This window comes from Apostichopus japonicus, chromosome 17, assembly GCF_037975245.1.
Source record: "Apostichopus japonicus isolate 1M-3 chromosome 17, ASM3797524v1, whole genome shotgun sequence".
Taxonomy (NCBI): domain Eukaryota; kingdom Metazoa; phylum Echinodermata; class Holothuroidea; order Aspidochirotida; family Stichopodidae; genus Apostichopus; species Apostichopus japonicus.
Genome location: NC_092577.1, coordinates 31312988 through 31334397, shown reverse-complemented (window position 1 = coordinate 31334397; position 21410 = coordinate 31312988). Strand labels below are relative to the sequence as shown.

At 36.7% G+C, this 21410-nt stretch overlaps 2 protein-coding genes across 5 annotated transcripts in view; both read right to left on the bottom strand.

Moving 5' to 3' along the window:
* LOC139984188 (glutathione hydrolase 1 proenzyme-like) overlaps positions 1–21410 on the bottom strand; it is a 48300-nt gene that overhangs the window by 825 nt on the left and 26065 nt on the right. Inside the window, exon 15 of the transcript XR_011798968.1 lies at positions 1–1719. This exon is cut by the window's left edge and continues 825 nt beyond it. The gene's annotated coding sequence lies outside the window, so the exon portion shown is untranslated. The remainder of the gene's footprint in view (positions 1720–21410) is intronic.
* The window catches only part of LOC139984190 (NXPE family member 3-like), a 31889-nt gene that overhangs the window by 9745 nt on the left and 734 nt on the right, over positions 1–21410 (bottom strand). The window contains exons 2-8 of one of the 4 annotated variants that reach the window (XR_011798969.1): positions 13556–14071; positions 11955–12127; positions 10278–11086; positions 4846–5004; positions 4493–4604; positions 3397–3659; positions 1800–1944 (exon numbers count right to left, since the gene is read on the bottom strand). The exons of 1 other annotated variant lie outside the window; for it this stretch is intronic. Coding sequence is in view for 1 of the 3 variants with exons in the window: in XM_071997979.1 (XP_071854080.1) it covers positions 3429–3659; positions 4493–4604; positions 4846–5004; positions 6623–6699 (579 nt within the window). In the remaining 2 variants the exon portion in view is untranslated. Of the gene's footprint in view, positions 1–1799; positions 1945–3396; positions 3660–4492; positions 4605–4845; positions 5005–6622; positions 7307–10277; positions 11087–11954; positions 12128–13555; positions 14072–21410 lie in introns of those variants that run through there. 2 more of the 4 variants (XR_011798970.1, XM_071997979.1) reach the window with 2 other exon arrangements.

Sequence of the window (21410 nt, the reverse complement as noted above, 5' to 3'; positions counted from 1 at the left end):
ACTGTGAGTATGGGACAATCGTTAATCAGAACTGAAGTGTGTTATAACACCTTAATACATGTTAGACCTGTTATCAGATGCTAGTACTGTATATCCAATGTACATGGCTTGATCAGTTTGTACTGTGAATACGATACAACCGTTAATCAGTATAAACTGAAGTGTGTTGTAACACAAGTTAGACTGTCAGCGGACGCTACTGTGCACCCAATGTACATGGCTTGATCAGTTTGTACTGTGAATAAGAAACAACCGTAAATCAGTATAAACTAAAGTGTGTTGTAACACAAGTTAGACTGTCAGCAGACGCTACTGTATATCCAATGTACATGGCTTGATCAGTTTGTACTGTGAATACGATACAACCGTTAATCAGTATAAACTGAAGTGTGTTGTAACACAAGTTAGACTGTCAGCGGACGCTACTGTGCACCCAATGTACATGGCTCGATCAGTTTGTACTGTGAATAAGAAACAACCGTAAATCAGTATAAACTAAAGTGTGTTGTAACACAAGTTAGACTGTCAGCAGACGCTACTGTATATCCAATGTACATAGCTTGATCAGTTTGTACTGTGAATACGATACAACCGTTAATCAGTATAAACTGAAGTGTGTTGTAACACAAGTTAGACTGTCAGTGGACGCTACTGTGCACCCAATGTACATGGCTCGATCAGTTTGTACTGTGAATAAGAAACAACCGTAAATCAGTATAAACTAAAGTGTGTTGTAACACAAGTTAGACTGTCAGCAGACGCTACTGTGCACCCAATGTACATGGCTTGATCAGTTTGTACTGTGAATACGAGACAACCGTTAATCAGTATAAACTAAAGTGTGTTATAACACCGGTAACACATATTAGACCTGTCAGCAGATGCTGCTGTTGAAAAATTGCTGAAAGGCTGTTTGAACTAATGACTGGTTAGGAGTCTAGACAACTGCCCTTATGTTTGACTAGTATGTATACTTTGTAAGGGTGGTTCAAATTGCAGATTTTAAGCCTTTCGCAGTAAAGTGTCATCCACGTTCTGTAAAAATGTAGACGAAATTATTGGCAAAACCTTTAGAGTAGTCTGATTGGTCCAGACAAAAATTAAGCACAGGATTGTGTGTTTAGTATTTTCTGTTTGTCAAGTCCTTCTCAGTAGCAACTGAGATATAACTGTAACACATGTTAAGAAATTATCGCAAAACACTTCAGTTTTAACTGATTAACTCAGGGTATACTCAGTTTACCAGTCTTAACTGATAAAGCCACGAGAATCGGGTGCATTTTAACGTAAACAGCAAAATTAATCCATCATAAGCTTACACCCCGAGTCTTTACCTCTTTTTCATTTTAACCAAAAATGTCTAAATAAATTAAACTCGAAGAAGCAAAGTCAAATTGTAATGCCTTTCCACATTCATGAGCATAAAATTTTATGAGAGTATATATATCCCAAGTTTAAAGAAGAGTAAGTTTTAGAAATATGTTAGAAAGATCAAAATATTGTGCACAATACTTTAAAATAAGGAACTTCCTTTCGACTGACAAATAACTTAGCCGGTCACACCTGGGCCGGACCCTGTACATGCAACATTCTGGCAATATTGTCGCACATATATTCGGTATTGACCACAACAATTTTTTATCAAATAATCGTCCTGTACACTGTAAATTGCTCCCTCAAGCTAGAGTGAGATGTCTTTTTTATCGAGTGGCCACTTGCCTGGTAAAAAATTAAAATTCAGAATTAATTACTCATATAGCATACATAAGCCTCATGGTCTACCAAACTTGACAGCTTTAGCTCCAAGCTGCCTGGGATCGGCTCTCGCCGATAGTTGGTCTTTTTCTTTCATCACTCCGTGGACGACACTGATACCTCTCGTCGCCGTATCGATAGAATCGTACATCTTTCCAAACGCTTCAATCGTTTCATTGGTAATGTCAGCTAAAACGAAAAAAATAAATAACCAGAATGAATACATTTCATGGTTCCTTGCTGCTGTTCATTAGTTCCATTCATAGGGAAATTTCAAGAAAGCCCTAATACAACAACAGCAATTCATGCACACAAACTTTTGTTGCTAAAGAAATGCTAAGCCCTGATATCAATTGCAACACACATCAGTGTGTGAAGACTATCTACCAATATCATCATACCAAGTTTGACGAAATTCCGACTAATAGTAGCCAAGTTAATATTGCAATTTTGAGTTATTCATGTTTGACCCCATGACCTCATATTCATGATATGAGCACCAAAATCAATAGGGTTCATCTTCTCACTATGGGCCACCCACCCACCAAGTATGGTAATGATCGGTCATTCCCTTGTTGAGTTATCGTGCATACAAGCAAAGCGTCACACACACACCCGCACACGCACACGCACAAACCTGAATACATATGGTTCCATTGCTTTTAGCAAGGAACAAAAAACCCGGTTGGGCTTTGTGATTCCAAATCCCCCCCCCCCCCAAAAAAAAATAAAAATTTCCACAACCAAAATATATCTGACTATGGTAGAGCAAGTGAGTTAACTTCATCCAAGAATTAAGCGAGAACCACAAACGATCAGAGATTTTCGGCTCTTATTTGTAGCATGCACTGCTTGAGGGCATCAACCATTTAATCCACAGGTAAGGATTTTGCAACATAGAATTAGTCTTCCTATGTTCGGTATGACATATGAATAAGGACCAATCTTAACCAATGTTGAGCTACCAAATCAGCTCTACAACCAAAAATCCCTTTAATAAATTATTACTAATGAATGAGAGCTCTCCATGACATTGTTTATACACTGTGAAATATTTTCGCAACTTACTGCCAGAGCAAAAATCATCTAGTATAAATCACAGAGAAAATGGCCAATTTTGAGACCATTTCAGATAACCAGTTCACCCCTTGAAGCTCAGAGGGTGAAAACTGATAAGAGCCACTTAAGTCTGTATAGAGCAAGACTATCGACTCGTTGAAGCAGATTTCATTTCATGGATCACTGTATGCTTGTTTGTTTTATTCCCTTCACAATATTAAACTAAATTTGACCAAACTATATTCACCAAAAGAAAATGAAGGCATTGCAGATTAATTGTAGCTTTAATAGTGGAATATCATGTCTTAAAAACCTTTCAGACTTTTTTTTCTGACCTATTGGCTCATTTTGACCTCCACCAATTCCGATAGGGTTCTGGCACCCCACAAGCTGCTTCTGCATACCATGTATGAAGTTCAACAAAGATGTACACTTTTTGAGTTATCCTGTTCACAACCTTTTCAACTTTATTTCAATTTTACCTTCAATTATTTAAAGTCTGTAAAAGTCACTTTAAAACTTTCATTTTGCACTTATTTCTTTACTTTAATGGATTTTCTCTGCTAAAACTGTTTGACCTACCTTCAATCTCTAACACGTCTGGAACAAGGGCATCAAAGACTCTCACTTTGGGCTTGATAGCCGATGTAATGTTGTACCCCATCAGTAACCTCAAGGCTACCTGCATGGGCTACCCCTGCAGCGCTCCGGCCGCCCACCTTTCGATTGCTGATGCCGCTCACCCCACCGATGCCGAACCGACGGGTGCAAAAATTGGAGACGTTCCACGAAAGAAGCGGCGCGAGATCCGCCTGGGGGCGCTTCGATGGTCCGAGAAGATTAGCCTGCGATACGAAAAACAGATCGGCGATTATTATCTTTTTGGCGTCAGGGAATTATTCCCAGACTGTTAATTTTACCTCGTTTTGCTAAGCGAATCTGACGGCTATCATCCTTTCACAATGTGAACACAAAGCTTTATAAAGCAAAGCAAAACCTACGTACGGAGTAAAATGCGGCAATATAAGTTTTTCAAATTTTGACAAGAAAACGATCGGGACAGATTTACAGTCTGGCCACACGACACATGACAAAATAAAATTTTGTGCACTTTTACATGAGATTTAGAACAAAGTTAAATGGAAACGCATTGTTGCAAATTCAAATCTTGACAGCTTTGTTCCGTTAACTACGGTATAAAATTTCTTCCGAGCTATCTTAGTCTGTTTCCATTGACACAACTGAGCCCCCCTCCTGTATGGCTAAAATCCCTGTTAAAGGCTGAAAACCTTTGTCGTAACATCCTGTCAAACAATCGCATGATTTTCAAGGCTTAATTAACACTTTTTCAATATTTACAAGAGTAATAATTTTAGACAAAAAGGAGATGTTAGTGTAGTCCCACGTACAATACAGATTAGTGTGTAATGGCCTCATACAAATGAATTCAATAATGCATTTTAATTTTAACTCAACACTAGGCCAAGCTAAATAAAATCGGGATGTGTATCAATCTTCTTCGTTTCAAGAGCTCACTTTATTGACGTATGTTTTAAATTTAAGACTTGGTTATTCCTTTTATTATTTTCAGTACTCTTCATTAAAAGACTCTGGTAAACATTCGGAGGAATTATGGGAAATAATATATACCGGAATGGCTCGTTTTAAATATACTCACCGCGGAGGGCTTGTAATCTGACTTGCCTTCCCAATCGAAGCTGTTCATCGCATCGTTCAGAATGATTCCGCTGTCTGTCATCATCTTGGCACCGAACGGAGAATTTAAAGTGCTGCGAGGAAATGAAATCAAGTCCGGGGGGATCAATTCCACGATTCTTCTGATCTATGTGGTGTTAATGGTTTTAATATGTGTCGAAATTTGCCGGGTCTTGCGGTAAATGGAAGGAGACCGTACCTTGAAAAAATTAAACTGTTTTCCTCCGTCTTTTAGAACCGAACCACGAAACCATGACATTAGACAAAAACTTCAAAGTTTGCCCGTACCACAAAAAAAAACACATTTATACATACCCGGAAATGGACACCATGGTTCCATCTGGACCTATAGCGACCACCTGCGATCCCCCGTATGTTGAAGTCGGCGTGTGAATCTGTCCCGGGTAATACTGCTTCAGGTCAAGGGTCGACATGTCGTTTATGTTCTTGCGTAATTTCTCTGTGGTATCGTTACTGAGAAATGTGCAACAAAAAAATGCATGTGAATAGAAAGTCTGTCTGTTTGCATTGGGTTTGAGAAATTTCTTGAAGTTTCTCCGGATTCGACACGGAAAACTTGTTCTGATTGTACGCCAAAAGCTTGACTTCAGGATCAAGTTTTCACGTTAAAAAAAAAACAACAAAGCAAAAGAAGTCAAACATTTGGAAATGTTTGCATTTGACATGAGATGAATACTGGCATCTTAAGGGTGTACGGGTGATAAAGAGTTGAGAAGAGGGTCAAATCTTTTGAAATTATTCATCCAGAAATATCTTCATTTAGGTGGAAAACGTTGAACTGTGACTTGGTCTTAACGACTGAACAATACTCGATCAGTTCGGGTAAAACTGATAACCAAATGCAAAGATGGGCTGTTATTAGCAACAGAAAAGCACCAATATAATATATAGATCTCCACCAAATCCAACCGAGTTTTCCTAACTCAGTGTGAGACATACTGATATCATGAAATCCACAAACAGCCCTATCACTCATAAGATATATGCGTACTAGTCATTCATGTATCAACCTCTACTCAAACTTCAGAGGGATGTTCAGCTCTATCAAAACAATGACGTTTTTCTATCAAAAATGGAGTATAAAAATGACATTTAATGACTCTTGAAAAATTATGTTTACAACTCAAAAAAGAACCAACCTTTGGTGCTCTCTTGTTAACCAGAAAGCCATGAAGGCTTTTTGATTCCCTTGCCATTTATAATTAGCTCAAAATTCCAAATATAACTATCTAATAATCAATGAAGAGCAAATGATTTTAAATTTGTACAAGAATAAAATGAGAACCACAAATGATCAGAGATTTCCTGCTCTTATTTGTATTACACCCTTGTGTGCATAAGCCAAATGGATTCACTGGTAAAGATTTTAAAAAATAACATTTTTATTCTTTCAATCGTGCTTCATTACTTCATGAATATTCATGCAGGGTGTAGGCTAAATGAGAATTCGTGGAAAACGGCCTGTAAACAGGATATGACAACAGAAACATGTAGATTCAATGTCTTACTTGGTAGGTAGTTGCCCCATGATGTGTAGATGAGCCTTTTTGTAATTTGTGGTTCCCTATCATGAATATTAATGATGGGTGGGGCTTACCATAAATTTTGTAAAATGACAATACTTCCTCAACCGGATATGCGATTTAGTTTATAGTTGGTATGGTGATGTAACTACATAGTAAGTACATGTTCTTTGTAACCACAAGTTTACCTTATTAAGAATTTTGGGTGGGTGGAGTTTAATGGGAAATACCCAAAACAGCATTTAATCTGCTGACCTACTCATTCTTTTACATTTGCTTGTATTAAAAACGGCTGTTCATTCAAGGTAAGTCAAAACACACTGTTCTTCATAGAATAATATTTAGCGAGAATGGCAATGTGAGATGAAGGGAAAGTGTAGGCCTTATAAGCAGAGCAGTATATATTTACTTCCGTGGTACAGAGCCGTATCTCAATTCGGCTCTGGGTATGAATATACAACTTTCATTTCGGTTTTTTAATTATTTTATAGCAAATATTTTGGAAATACACTCTAGTACATTTGCCGTACAGAAAGAAGTACACCAACCTTAAATAAATGCTCCATCTGATTCTGGATGTCGTATTTCTCCGTAACTTAAGTTCTATGCTGCAAACATGCGGCATCTATTGAAGGCATTTTGAAATGTTACAAATGAACCTTTGAAGTGTTTTTTTTTTTATATTTATCATATTACTGACAGAAATTCACACTGTAGGCCTACAGTGATGCTGTTAAGCAACATTATGCTACAGTTTGTAACAATACTGCTATTATAAGCAACATTATACAAAGGAAAGACTTCTTGTTTGTTAATGTTGGGATGAGCCCGAGAGGGCCGGAATGGGATGAAATGGATAAGCCCGTCGGTTAAGATCGGTGACAAAAATAAGTAAGGGAGGAAAATCAGCCTCTTAAATAGGTGAAATAAATATACATGAGAGTAGGCTATAAACAGATACAATAATATAACATGATATTAATACTTGTCATATATACCCAATCTGACATAGCGTCCTATGAGACATAAACCATCAATCTATGAAATATCAATAACAGCAACACAAATACAATTTCAGTATGAATACCTGGAAAATGAATAGTTTCAAATATGAATATCAACAAGAGCATCAAATACCTTCTCATGTTACAACTGAAAGTATCTATAAACGCGAATGATAATACTATGGTATTATGTCAAAACATAAATCCAAATTACAGATACCACCTCATAGTTCATGGGAGCCTATAATATATATATATATATATATATATATATATATATATATATATATATATATATATATATATACATATATATACATATATATATATATATATATATATATATATATATATATATATATATATATCAAAACCTTTTCCATCTTTTCCAAATATTATAGCAAAATAACCTTAACAGAATGTTTCGGACATCACCATGTGTTTCGGACATCATAGTGAATATAACCTTAAGTAAAATAGCATTAGTTTCAACTGAATGATTCAAGTTGTTGAAGTTAGGGTGCCCTCGAGTACAACAACAGAATGCTTCTTAACTTTGGTGTCATTTGACCTACATGTACTCATCTTTTGATAACTTGTGACAGTCTAAAATTATATTCTACATATTTGGGTATGAATGTTAATGGGAACATCAAATTACTTGAATTGTTCTTGATCTGACCTCATTTACACTACGATTTTTCATCATTTTGTTGTAAAGGAGTAAAAAAAAAAACTTTTTGGTGAATTGTTTCTGAAATTGGATGTATCAGGATGGCACCACATTATACAGTACATCAGAAAGAAATGCTGTAATTGTCTGCTATAGCTTGAATCAAGCTATTTGTCACAACCATAGAAAGCCTATTTATAGGCTAGAAGAACTACATCAAAGGGCGTGTGGTTACCGTGCATGGACTGTCATGTGATGTGTTCCAGCTTCCATGCATGTCGTATATAGGCCTATTCCAATTCAAACTGGTATTGGGAAATATCAAATTGATGGGTACCAGTTTGATATTAGTACTTCTATATAGTCCAATAGGCTACTAGGCTGTTGCTTAGCTGGGCCAGTGGCAACTACCTTCAACAGGGGCAGATCCCGCTCAAAGCTGAAAGGGTAGGTGGGGAGGGGGCGGGTGGGCACCATTTGAAGGGGGGGGCTATAACGCAAAGTTCTTTGCAGTCAATAAGAATACCATTTTCTGAAAAATAATGTATAACTTGATGTGGTTTTTGGTTTCGATGTAATCGTAACCTATGCAGTCATGCTGGCAGATGAGTGTGTGTGGTATAGATGGGTGTGGATGTGACGACTAGCTTGTAAACACGATATCTCAACAACCACAAGTTGAGTCAATGTCATGTCATAGTAGGTAGATGTCCCATGATTGAAGATGTGCCCCATTGTTTGTGGTTCCCATCATGAATATAAAATGGGCGGGCCTTAACATGAAATACTTAAAATGTCAATATCTCTTCAGCGCGTAAGTCCGATTAGTTTATAATTGGTATGATGATGTAACGGCTACATAGTAATCACATGCTATCTTTTTCTTTTGCAACAAAAACTCTGACTTCATTAATATTCATGCAGGGTGGGGGACTTAATGGGAATTCGTGGAAAACGGCTTCTAAACTACGATATCTCAACAAACACATATAGAATCAATTACATACGGTACCCTCCTCTGCCACGTTAACACACCCCTCCCCCCCCCCTTATACATTTCCCTTCTTCACACTGTCAACCGACCCTTCCCCATAAACCACATAAGTATACCAGTACCTTTGGTCGATGAAAAATAATATTCTCAGGACGAGAGGAGACGAATAACGGGCTAGAGTGAGGGGAAATGGATGACCTATACCTTGATGGGATGTAATATGATGCTTCTAATGATTTCACTAAATCTATAGGAAATATTGTACTCAGTTGAATAAATAACAGTCGACAGCTATGAACTATATATGTATCACGAAGAGATTGTACAAATCAGAACAATCACCACAATCACTGATCTACCATACTTGCAAATTCCGGTGTTAAAACGGTGGTGCATGCATGCAGACTCTCAAAACTGTTTAAAAACTTCTGCATTCTTAAGTGAAAACCACAACCTCAAAAGTCTTTTGTACGGCAAAAGACATGCGTTTTGTTTTTTCAATTCTTGTTTCATTTGATAATTGCATCTTTCATATCTTCTTCGTGGCAAATGTGCACCTGTATTTTGTCTGTCATAATATTTAAATACCTTCAGAGGTAAATATTATTTCAAATAAAAGTTTGCACTTATATAAAGTATTAAATACCGAGTATGTTAGGGGCAGCTAAGCAAATATTCGAATGTCTCACATTGCAACCATAAATCAAACAAGAATTTTTTCATAGAATGGTAAAGCATTTAGAGGGGATAGTGAAATGATTGCATCACGGGCCATCTTTATTATGTCCTAGTTCCTGGAATAAGGTCGGCTTTATTAACCATATCTCGAGTTAGGGGACAAGACATTCAAATGTGTGGTTTTCAGCTAACCAAAAATGCCAATATGTTTTTCTTTGAGTAAGTTATTAACGTTGGCTGCCAACGGAATCTACCTTAACTTCAATTTCAATTTATTTGTCCTCTCTTCACCCCCCCCCCCCCCAAGATGTATACAAGAGCCCTGCAGTTACATAACAATTATGAAAACTGAAGCAAATACAACTTTTGAACAATATAAAAGGTATAACAAAAAAAAATAGTTTGATAAATACAAAATGCAACTATATGAATGGAAATTTCCATTCATATAGTTGTATTTTGTATTTATCAAACTAAATTTAAACCCCCTGAGAATTCACTATATGAAGATAGTTGACGCAAAATGTCCTCACTTTTTGAAATGACTTTAGCAGCAAATGTGGGTTTTCTATTACCCTTTCGTATGGGAAAGAATAATAAAGAGACTTACTATACATTTCATGTAAATATTGTTGGTTATAAATAGTGAATAACTCAAAATAATTTCATGCATGGAATAAAGAAGTCATATGATGCAAAAGACAGGTAGAGTACATAGCAATGTGGATCAGCCTCCCCCACCCCCACTCCCACCCCTACCCCACCACCACCACCACCTTGCCCTGGCCAGTTCAGCATATTGAAGTCTTCTTGATAGCTTTCCCAGAATTCGTTGTAAATGACATATCACTTACATATCATTGTGAACAAATAATTGATTGTCTGGACCAACGTGGGCAAATGTGGGTGAATGTAATCACGGGATTGCTGTACAAGTGTCATGTCCCAAACATCTAAGAAAGAAATCCGTTCATCTTTACTAAATACTTCTCTAAGGGTCCTCTCACCTTTTAACGCCACCCAGTCACTAGAGACCAATAGAAATGCCCCGATCGAGTGATCTCTGGTATTAGCACTTCTCACGGTTATTCGAGTCTCAGGGCTCCTTTGAAGTAATCTATCTATCGCACTTTTGATAGAAATTAAACGAGCTTTGTAAAAATGTCCATCAGGCATTCCTATGTGTGCCCAAACAGAGACGACTATATACACCCCTGGACCGCCTTTTAATGCATCTATTTCATCCGTTAAGTATCTGTTTTGTCTAATCGGGGCACTGCGCCTACTTTTCACTGGCGGTCCATGGAATTTGAAAAGAATGGACACATTTTCTTTGCTGCATAACTTTATCCAATAATTTCCCTCGGCAGTGCAATTTATTTGCTCTTCTACGTATTGGTATAGTTGTCTTGCTGTGGAGTCACCAAAGAAGTGCATAGATTTTCCGTTTAGACAAGACTGTATCTGTTCTGATTTGAAGTTAGTAAGCCGACAGTCAAAAGGTTGCCAAATATTCTTCCGAAAGAAACCTCGAGTGGCAATTCCCGATGGAACTGGTTGCAAAGTACAGAGAGGTAATTGAGAAGTCGTGAATGATGACGCAATGTTTGAGGATTCCACTTTGAATGATGGCATTGGTAAGGTAGTCAGGGGAATCTTTGTCCTGAAGAAAAGGTCAAAAATACAAATAGTTTTAGATACTCACCACCAACAAAAAAATCCTTTTGTAACACCGCCTCCCCTTCCCTTCTCCTCTCCAATTCCTAGCCTACAACTATCCACTCTTCCATGAAAGCCTCTAACTATTCAAATGATAATTGAAATTTTGTCATGAAATTCCTCTGTTGAGCCAACTGGGGACCAATATTGGGATTATTATCGAATGGCAAGTTACCAGAAGGGCGCCATCGATCTCACGCGTGATTTTGGAAAGAAATAAAAAAAAGCACGATTTTGGCCAAAATTTGAGAAAACCATAAGTGTTACAAATTTAAGGCTTACAAAAATATCGGCCGAAATAAAAGTTGTCAAATTTCAATTGCGATGCTCGTTTTTGGATTCCCAGAGCTGACAAGACTGTTGTCCTGACTTAAAAGTGACATTCTATGGAATTTTAAGTATCTAAATATATTAAACTGATATTTGATATTTTGTCATGAAATTGCAAACTGAGGACGGATATTGGATTATTATCGACTGACAGGTAATTAGAAGGGACCCACCGACCTCACGCGTGATTTTGGAAAGAAATAATATAAAGTCACGATTTTAGCCAAACTTTGAAGAAGAAAAAACATAAGGGTATACATAGCCTTACACAATTATCGGTCGAAAAAAAAAACAGTTTAGAGGCATAAAAAGAAAAACAAACGTGATACAGGACTCATAGTTGACAAAGCAGGAATGCTGATTTGTGTACAATATATATATTGCATTTTCGGTCCTTCATCAATTACTCTGAGTTGTAGTGACTTGATGTAGTGTAAGATTCACTTTGTACACGTTCAAAACTAAAAATTGAATGAAATTACCTTTTAAGAGCTGTGTATTCTATATCCGTTAGTAAATGTCGTAAATTTTTGGATGATTTTGACACGTCAAAGCTGCTTTCTGTCCAATCGTGACAGGTGATATTGGTGTTTTCCGGTTTGTTGCAGAACCAAGGGCCGTGGGTGTGGTTAGCACTTACATTGCAATAGGGAAACTATACAGTGAAGAGAGGAAAAGTACATTAAATATATGTCACTCACTGCAATCTATCATTATGTAAAAAAATTGTGCAAAAGTTTTGCGACACCGTTTGTATTCAAGTTGCTCAATTTAAAATCTTCGAGTATAGGCATGTGACAGAATTTCGCGGCCTGCAGTGAATTGGATGGAGAAGCGAGAGATCGCTGAAGGAAAGTAAACGAATCTTATTAATCGATTCTTAATTAATTAATTAATTGAGCTTGATAAAAGTTTCTAAAACTACTTACTTACAAAAACATGGTAGCTGTACAAACCATTGGTTTCACTTACAGTCAGTTTCAAATATTATTAGTCAAATTCAAATAGCGAAGAAAAATTATTTCAAAGTCTGAAACACTGAAATTACCCTTTGTTTTAGTGATTATTCGCTAAAAGTAGCACGGTATCGATCGGCAACGAAAACGTTGTGATCCACAGAATGGCCATGGCATGATCAGTTTGTACTGTGAATATGAGACAACCGTTACTCAGTACAAACCGAAGTGTGTTATAAAACAGTAACACATGTTAGACCTGTCATGCAACTGTGCATCCAATATACATGGCATGATCAGTTTGTACTGTGAATACGAGAAACCGTTACTCAGTACAAACCGAAGTGTGTTATAACACCGGTAACACATATAAGACCTGTCAGCAGATGCTACTCAGTGGAAAAATTATTAGCAGATAGAATCATTACTCAAAGGCTGTGTCTAAACATCTGCCAATATGTTTGACTGGACAAGATGGCTGAAATTGCAGATTTTAAGCGTTTTGCAGTAATACGTGTCATCCCGGACTTTCTTTTTATAATGTGGACGAAATTGTTGGCGAAATCTTTAGAGTAGCCTAGTGAGTTCAGTCAATCATTATGCACAGGATTGTGTGTTTAGTATTTTCTGTTTGTGTAAGTCCTACTCAGTATCAACTTTAGTCATAAATGTAACCCATGTTAAGAAATGATAACACACGTCAGTTCAACTGATTAACGGGTACTCACCTTTACCAATTTTAACTGATAAAGTCATGCACGAGAATCGGTTGTGTGATCAAATTAAAGTTTTAATTAATCAAGGGTTAATTACTGTTCATTTAGTGGAAACATGTTTGAGGAGTTTCAGCTTGATCAATTGCAACGGCGAAAGGAGCCGGCGTTAGGAAGGGGAACGTATTTCTTTCTCTTCCGCCCCGTTACTCCCCCCCCCCCCACACCCCCTTAGATTTTTATGAAAATACTCAATAAGTGCCCCTATATATAAATTAGAAGTGTCCTCTTCTTTTTGGTTAATGGAAAGTACTATTTTCCATTTTAGCAATTCCAAATCCACCTTTTATTTTATTAAAGTGCCCATTTCTTGAGACATAACGATATATATATATATATATATACACACATTACCTGTCGTGGAACATGTCCACAGTGGACCTTTTCACTATAGCTGGTTCCTTTCTTCAGCTGTCTCTCAAATTTTCCCCAAAACAACAAACCCTCCTCAATGCTTTTTTGCGTCACCCCTTTCATGATATCTATTACACAACTAGAATGGACCAGCTGTACGCTTACGTTTACGATACCCTGCCATCGTAAAGTAAACGTAGCTAAATAAGTTCCGTTGTCATAATCAATAAATGTATCGGGCCCAATCGCAGAGTAATGAGGCTTTTTGGAAAACAGTTTCATCCGTAAGAAGTCTCCCCCCGATGGCTGGATCGAACCATTTTCTGTTCTTGCTTCGATTCGTATTATAACTTGTTCAGATACACGGTATACCTTTCTTAGGTTCACTATTTCAACCAAGGACTTAGACGGGGTGTTGAAGGAAGTACAGTTTTTGTACACTTGAGGGAGTTTCACTTGTTCTGTACTATTGCTGACAACTGTTGTATGTATGACAACTGTTGTATGTATGGCAAACTGTAAAGAAAGAGTCGAAAAAATTAGAACAGAGATTATGGACAATAATAATAAACATAAACTAAAATTAATGAAATGAAAATTCACTAAGAAAACAGAATGATGCTAAGTAGTCCTTCAAATAGCCAAATTTAAGATCATGCACATAGATCAAAGTGCCGGTGAGGTGTTTCCCATTTATTATGCCGATGCCGGTGAAGTAGTCCATTTTGTCCCTGTGAAAAATGTCCGGACGAACCATATTTGCTAGGGAAAATAATGTCCGGTCGGTCAAAATTATCCGACCACGACAATTTGATTCTCGCTGATACCGTGGGATGATATATGGTGCTCCGTTCGGAAATATCAAGGGAGAAGATATTTTCATCTGTATAAATTGGTAAATTTAGACCAGAATCGCTATCTAACATGTCTGAACTAAGAGGCTCAAGGCATAGCAAACAGCATCCAGAGTCAATGGCTGTATACTTACACAAAAGTTACAACTATATAGCTTATCGACCAATGCGTCGATTTGGGGATAGGAAAGAACTTGACACGGCAGACACTTTGTGGTCAAATTCTGCTCAATTGTACATTGCGTAGTAGGCAAAGAACAAAAAACATTTTGAGATTATTACATTTCTGAGGAACTACACATATATCAAAAACGCATATAGTTCACTGGCGGATCCAAGGGGGGCCATGCCCCCCCCCCCCCAAAGGTGAGCCAAAAAGTGTTTCCGAACATCCGCTAAATCATATGATTGGAAATTAAAAAAATCGAGAGGAATAGCAGTGGAAGACTAGTCTAAACCTTTTCGTTTTCTGGTTTAAAATTAAATGCAGAGCTCCCAACTGACCCGCAATTCGCGGGAATTACACCCGCATTCTAACACCCAAACCCGCTGACCCTCACAAGCGTCCGAAAAAACCGCATTGTAATTGTCAAGTATACATAAAAAAATTTGCATCAAATCTTGACTTAGCAACCATCATTTCTTTAGCATTTAGCATAATAGAGTATAAAACCTCCTTTACAGCATCATTTGAACCTCAAATTAGCCTATATTTCTTTTTATTGGGGCGAGCAGCGAACATTTTCATGCCACGGGAAAGAATGAATTATCACCTATTATACAACACCTAATTATATTCCGGCCATTTCGTCCCCGTTTTCGCGAAGTGGCGAACGTGCACTTTTGGCGAAATTGAGTTAAATATTGTTCTTACCTACTTCGAGGGTGAAGAATCGGTTGAGCCGGGTTAGAAGTTTTAAAACTGTCTATTATTTTCGTTTTTTCTGACTCATTTTTGACGAATGTCCACCTAAGACCCACTCTCGTTTTTACATACTGACGAATACTTTAGTCATCATTACAACCACTCAGTAACACTATTTGTCTAAGGTCCATGCATTTTTGCATATCGACAAATATTACCCTTTGGAACAAGCCGAACATAACAACCATGCCATACTGACTTGAGAACCAACTAACTGCCATTTGAAAACACCCAGGATTATGGGAAGGTAATATCTTTATTAGTTCACCTCGTCATTTAATTAATTAATACAGTATTCATATACTACGGAAGCGTAGAAGGGACATGGTGATGAAAGAGAAACAAACTCGTCAAAATGACAAAATTCGGAAAAAGACGTTTTGCCGAGTTTAACAACTCGTCAAAACGACAAAATTATTAAATTTGCCGAGATGCAACAAGTCGTCAAAATGACAAAATTTTGAAAATTGACGTTTTGCTGAGATACAACAAGTCGTCAAAATGACAAAAATTTGAATCTCAACGTTTTGCCGAGATACAACAAGTCGTCAAACTGACAAAAATCTAAAAATTGACGTTTTGCCGAGATACAGCATGTCGTCAAAATGACAAAATATTGAAAATTGACGTTTTGCTGAGATATATCAAGTCGCCAAAATGAAAGAAAATCTGAATGTTAACGTTTAGCCGAAATATATCAAGTCGCCAAAATGAAAGAAAATCTGAAAATTGACGTTTTGTTGAGATACGACAACTCGTCAAAATGAGAACAATCTGAAAATTGACGTTTTGCCGAGATACAAATCGTCAAATCGTTACAAATGTAACATCTCCCTAAAGAAGTTCGGTTTCTCTTAGCTGTTGGCGGCTTTGCTCATCACGTGCATTACTCTAGCCTAACTTAAAACTACCTTTTTCTAGCTAAGTAATACCTAGTTACATAATTGAAGGTCACATACTTTTACATGAAACTTTGGAAGGTACTAGCATAGTTTATACTTAAGTAGTTAAAGGACGAGGAGGGGGGGGGGGGGCGTTTAGACCGAATTACTAGAAAATCTGTATAGCAACCTTTAATACTGTCTTGCCAAATCCTTCAATTAATGAAGGATCTTTTACGATTTATCAAAGAAACATGACTTATTCATTGGCTGACACAATTTCTTCAAGGATGGCCCAGACAAGTAAGGTTGGATAAAGGGTTATCGGAAATATTGGAAATAAAGGTTGGTGTGCCTTGGGGTGGGAGTGGGGGTCCATTATATGCTATATTATTTACTATATATACTGATGAAATTAGGTCAAACTCACACATTTCTATAACAAAATATGCCGATGATACTGCTGTATCATGTACAATCCATAAGAGCTCTGTTGAAACTGACCAATGAAATTTTCAATGTTCTGTAAATGACATAGTTCCAACATGTGACCGCAAGACTTTATTGCGTAACTCTCACCCCCCTCCCCCCCCCAAAAAAAAAATAAGGGAAATTTGTTTTTGAAAATAAACCATAAAACATGAAGGTCTCATTCTATCAAGGTCGCAACGTAATATTATTATTATTGATGGATCTGATGTGGCTAGAACCTCCAAAACTGAGTACTGGGAGTATACAGTGACGACAGTTTGACCTTTTCTTGCAAAGCATTAAGGTATTAAAAAAGTATATTATATAGTATCTAGTGTGGCTTACGTTGTGTCTTTCTTTAACCAAAATGCTAAGGAAAATGTTTTCAATACTATTATTCTACCCTGGCACATGTGATCTATACAGTGCCTGCCTGGTACCATTTTATATTGCAAAAAAAAGCAAAGAAAAGAAGAATGAAGTTTCTTAAATACACATCATCTATATTAATTTAGAATACAATATACTTTTAGAAAAAGTAAATGCTGCTGCAAGACCTGAGTTTACAAGAATGGCTAATAAGATTTACAGTGATCAGAATAACCCTTTGTATACTGTAATGAAAACTCTCCTGCACAAATCCAGCAGAAATCTAAGAAATCCACACAAAATACCGAACGTAAGTTTACAGCAACTCACTTATTTACCGTGCTGCTTTATACATTCCATTCGAGCACTTAGAATGTTTGTTATAGTTTGTTTGTTATATCGTTTTATGTAATAACTTTTGTATTAGTAGATGTATTTTATATGATATCCTATCATCTTGACATTTTCTCCCTTTTTATATTAGTTATTCTTGGACTGTTTGGTATCCTATCATCTTAAAAAAAAACTTTTATATGAGTTATTCTTCTTGTTAAGGTGTTATATGACTCCTCTCTATAATTTTTATATGTATACTGGAAGGAAATAAAAAGAAGGAACAACATACTACAGTACATCTTGGAAACACTTGAACAATGGCACAGTTATTTCCTTCTTTAAATCTGAGGATACACACGAGGTTGGGTTGGATATTATGAATGTGCCTGTGAGCGTAAGAAATTTTTTATATGTATACTGGAAGGAAATAAAAAGAAGGAACAACATACTATAGTACAACTTGGAAACACTTGAACAATTGCACAGTTGTTGGGTTGGTTATTATGAATGTGCCTGTGAGCGTAATAAAATTTCACATTCCGTTTAAGGGGATAGTATAGTGGAATAGCTTCCCAAAGCGTTTGAAGGATACTTAGAAACTATCGTCAGAGACATTTCACGTAATACACTAACTTGAAAATGAAGAATTGCACACAATTTTCCGTAGTCTGTGTGCTTTATAAGAGTTCCGAATTAACAGATTACGCCACTGGAACTATTATTTTTGCAACTGCATGTGTTCACATTTCATCATATACCTTGTCTATTTTATACATTATAGAAAATGGTGGGGGTTCTTTAAAATAAATAGGACCAATATATAACCCTTTCAGCAGCCGGCTCTCCTTGCCCTCCCTACCTCAACATCTCTCTATCCGACACCCTACATTTCACCCAAGAAACACATACTAAAACACTTACATCCGCCCATAACCCATACAAATTCCTTGTCTATTTTATACATTGCAACAAAACGTGGGCGTTCTTTTTAAATTAATAAGACCAATATACCACCATTTCAACAGCCGGCTCTCCTTGCCCTATATACCACCTCCCCTCGTCATATCCGACTCCATCCATGTCACTCAAGAAAAACATACTAAAACACGTATGTTGATACCTGCGTATAACCCATTCCTTGTCTATTTTATACATTAAAGTAAACCGTGGACATTCTTTTTAAAATTAATAAGACCAATGTACCACCCCTTCGATTATTTTCTTCTATCGTAAGGTTATTCCACCTAACCCCCCCTTCCTCTCCCCATGTGACAGTGAACATTCACGGTGTACCCTATGACTACTACACACAAAAGTGACGAATACAAGTCTGTGACAGGACGAAACCTCAAAATTTAGTTCTAGCACAGTGATCAATGTGTGGCGAATGTCTAAAATTAACTAAAAATGACATGACATAACGACGAAAATGTTTACACTAAAATTACTACTATGTAAGAAATGTCAGCAACAAACATGAGAACTCAAAGTGCTTTTTGTTATATTTAAAATATTGACAACTTTCGGTAAAAAAAAGATCCTCTTTTAGTTACGCTATACTAAAGTCAAAATATGAAAATCTTTAGAGCGCGTTTTCTCAAAACTCACATTTTGAACATTCGTCACTACGCCAGAACGGGGACGATTTGATTGGTCAATTGCTCGTCGATTGCATGCAAAATCCGCTCAATTGCACGCTATGATGATAGAACCATGCGTTATACTTTTTTGGTAGCACTTTTTTCAATGGTAAGAGAGCAGAGAAACCTGTCTGTTCAAAACAATCTGTTGCATGAGTGCATTTTACATCCAATTATATCCAAATTTGAAGGTGTTGTATAAAACAAATAATGAATGGTAATTTGTTCCATTCAACTCGGCTGCGCCTCGTTGAATGGAACATTCCATCTTTCAACTCATGAAATATTTGCACTATTGCACTCATAACCATTCATTATTTGTATACCATTCAATTTATTGATGTTACACACAAAAAAATGCATATTTCTCAGAAAATTTTGGGTGACAAAAGCCTTTCTAAGTGCCACCATTTTACATGTAGGCATCACCAGGATTCCAAAAAAAATTTCAAAAGGGGAGGGGGACACCCCCAGGACGGCGATTCGTGGCATGGACCAGCATTTGCCTTCTCAAGAGTTGGGAGCTGTGTAAATGTATGAGCATGAGGATTTACAGTTTAACACCATTTTGCAGTTACAGGCTGGTTGTAAGAAATTTATAACCTATGAGAAATCAAATTTCTTGAGAAAGATGATCTCAACTTTGTTTTATAAATATTTTAGAAAATTACACCTTTGGAAACATTTTTTTTAGAAGTAAATTAACATCACCATTGTACACTTTTGTCGCACCAAATTGCATCTGAGGGCATTCAGAAATAGAAAATTTTCCAAAGGGGAGGGGGTCACCCCCTCCCCTTAGACCCATCCCCCATATCACTCTAATGCCACTTTGGCCCCTCCCAAACAATGGCCCTTGATCCGCCAGTGATATAGTTGAGTGATTTGGAGTTTTCCTTGATAGACATCGTTGATCAAATCCTTAAGTGCGTCAATTATGATATAACTATAAAGTTATCGTTGCCTATTAAAGCAACAGTAGTAACTAGGCCTAGGCTATATCCAGTTGTTAGGATAGGAAAGTAGAATTCAAATCAAGTATAATTATGATAACAAACTTTTTGGGACTGCTCTTGCTATTTTCATATATATATATATATATATATATATATATATATATATATATATATATATTGCATCTCAGTCTTCTTAATTACCAATTTCTTAATTAGCAGTTAGGCATATATATATATATATATATATATATATATGCCTAACTGCTAATTAAGAAATTGGTAATTAAGAAGACTGAGATGCAACACGACAGAGACCTTGCACCTTCCTGCATCAAGTCATACACAGCCTTAATGGCATCTTGGTTGTTTCATTATTGTGAGGTACCTTTCGGTTAACCAAAAATTTTCAAAGATTTTTCACTGAGCTTGTAGACTTAAATTGCCATAAAAAATGTTCAAGAAATAAAAATCTTTGATGTTAATTTACTGAATACAAAACAGGACCAGCAGCCAATGGAGTTTCTTTGATGTATCATATGAAAGGTAACATACAAGAAACCAAAGTGTTCAAATAATTGAACTTAAGTGACAATGTAGGCTACCAAACGTTTTTGCAAAACATAAACAAATTAACTTATCCAAATGGATTTCAGTATTGTTGCCACCCTTATAACTAAAGAGCTGGCCAACTTGGAAAGGCACAAAGGTAAATTATGTAACTAAGCTGCACAGTATGCCAAAAAAGGGGATCATATACATATGTAATCATTGAAATATCAATGAAGAGAGTCCAATAATAATATATACTGCTATCATTGCTTTTGAAAAAGCAAACACAAAATGGCTGCTTTTTTTCATGCACTTAATGTTAGCCGATAAGTTTCCTATATTTGAAAATAGCATTTTTTTCTTGGATTTTTAAATCAGCAGTTTATTGAAATGAGACAAGTTAGTGTCTGTATTCTGTGTCAGTAAGTGCCTGATTCTTAATTAGTAACAATGAAAACCTTCCCAACAATGTGTAAACAGTTGTGTAGCCTATACTCTCCTCCGAAACTTATGCACAGTGTTAAAAGTATAGTCTTGTATAGGCCCCAAATTATAGTTTTCAAAAAAATGTACTCTCCTGGAGGTCTTTACTCTCCAAATTGTTCTCAGACATCATTCTAAAAGAACACACAAGATGGTTTGAATGTCCCTGCAGTGAGGTAAATTTCCTCCAGGGTGATAACAAAACTAGTTTAAGAATTTTGACCAAAGGTGACCATATTTGAAAATCTGGCATGGGGCCAATACAGCATATTGTTAAAGTGTCACCACTGAAATACTCACATGAAGAAATCCCAAATTTTGCACAAAAAAGGAGGACATTGTTGGCAACTTGCTTTGCATGGTAACCACCACCACCCCCCCCCCCATCCCC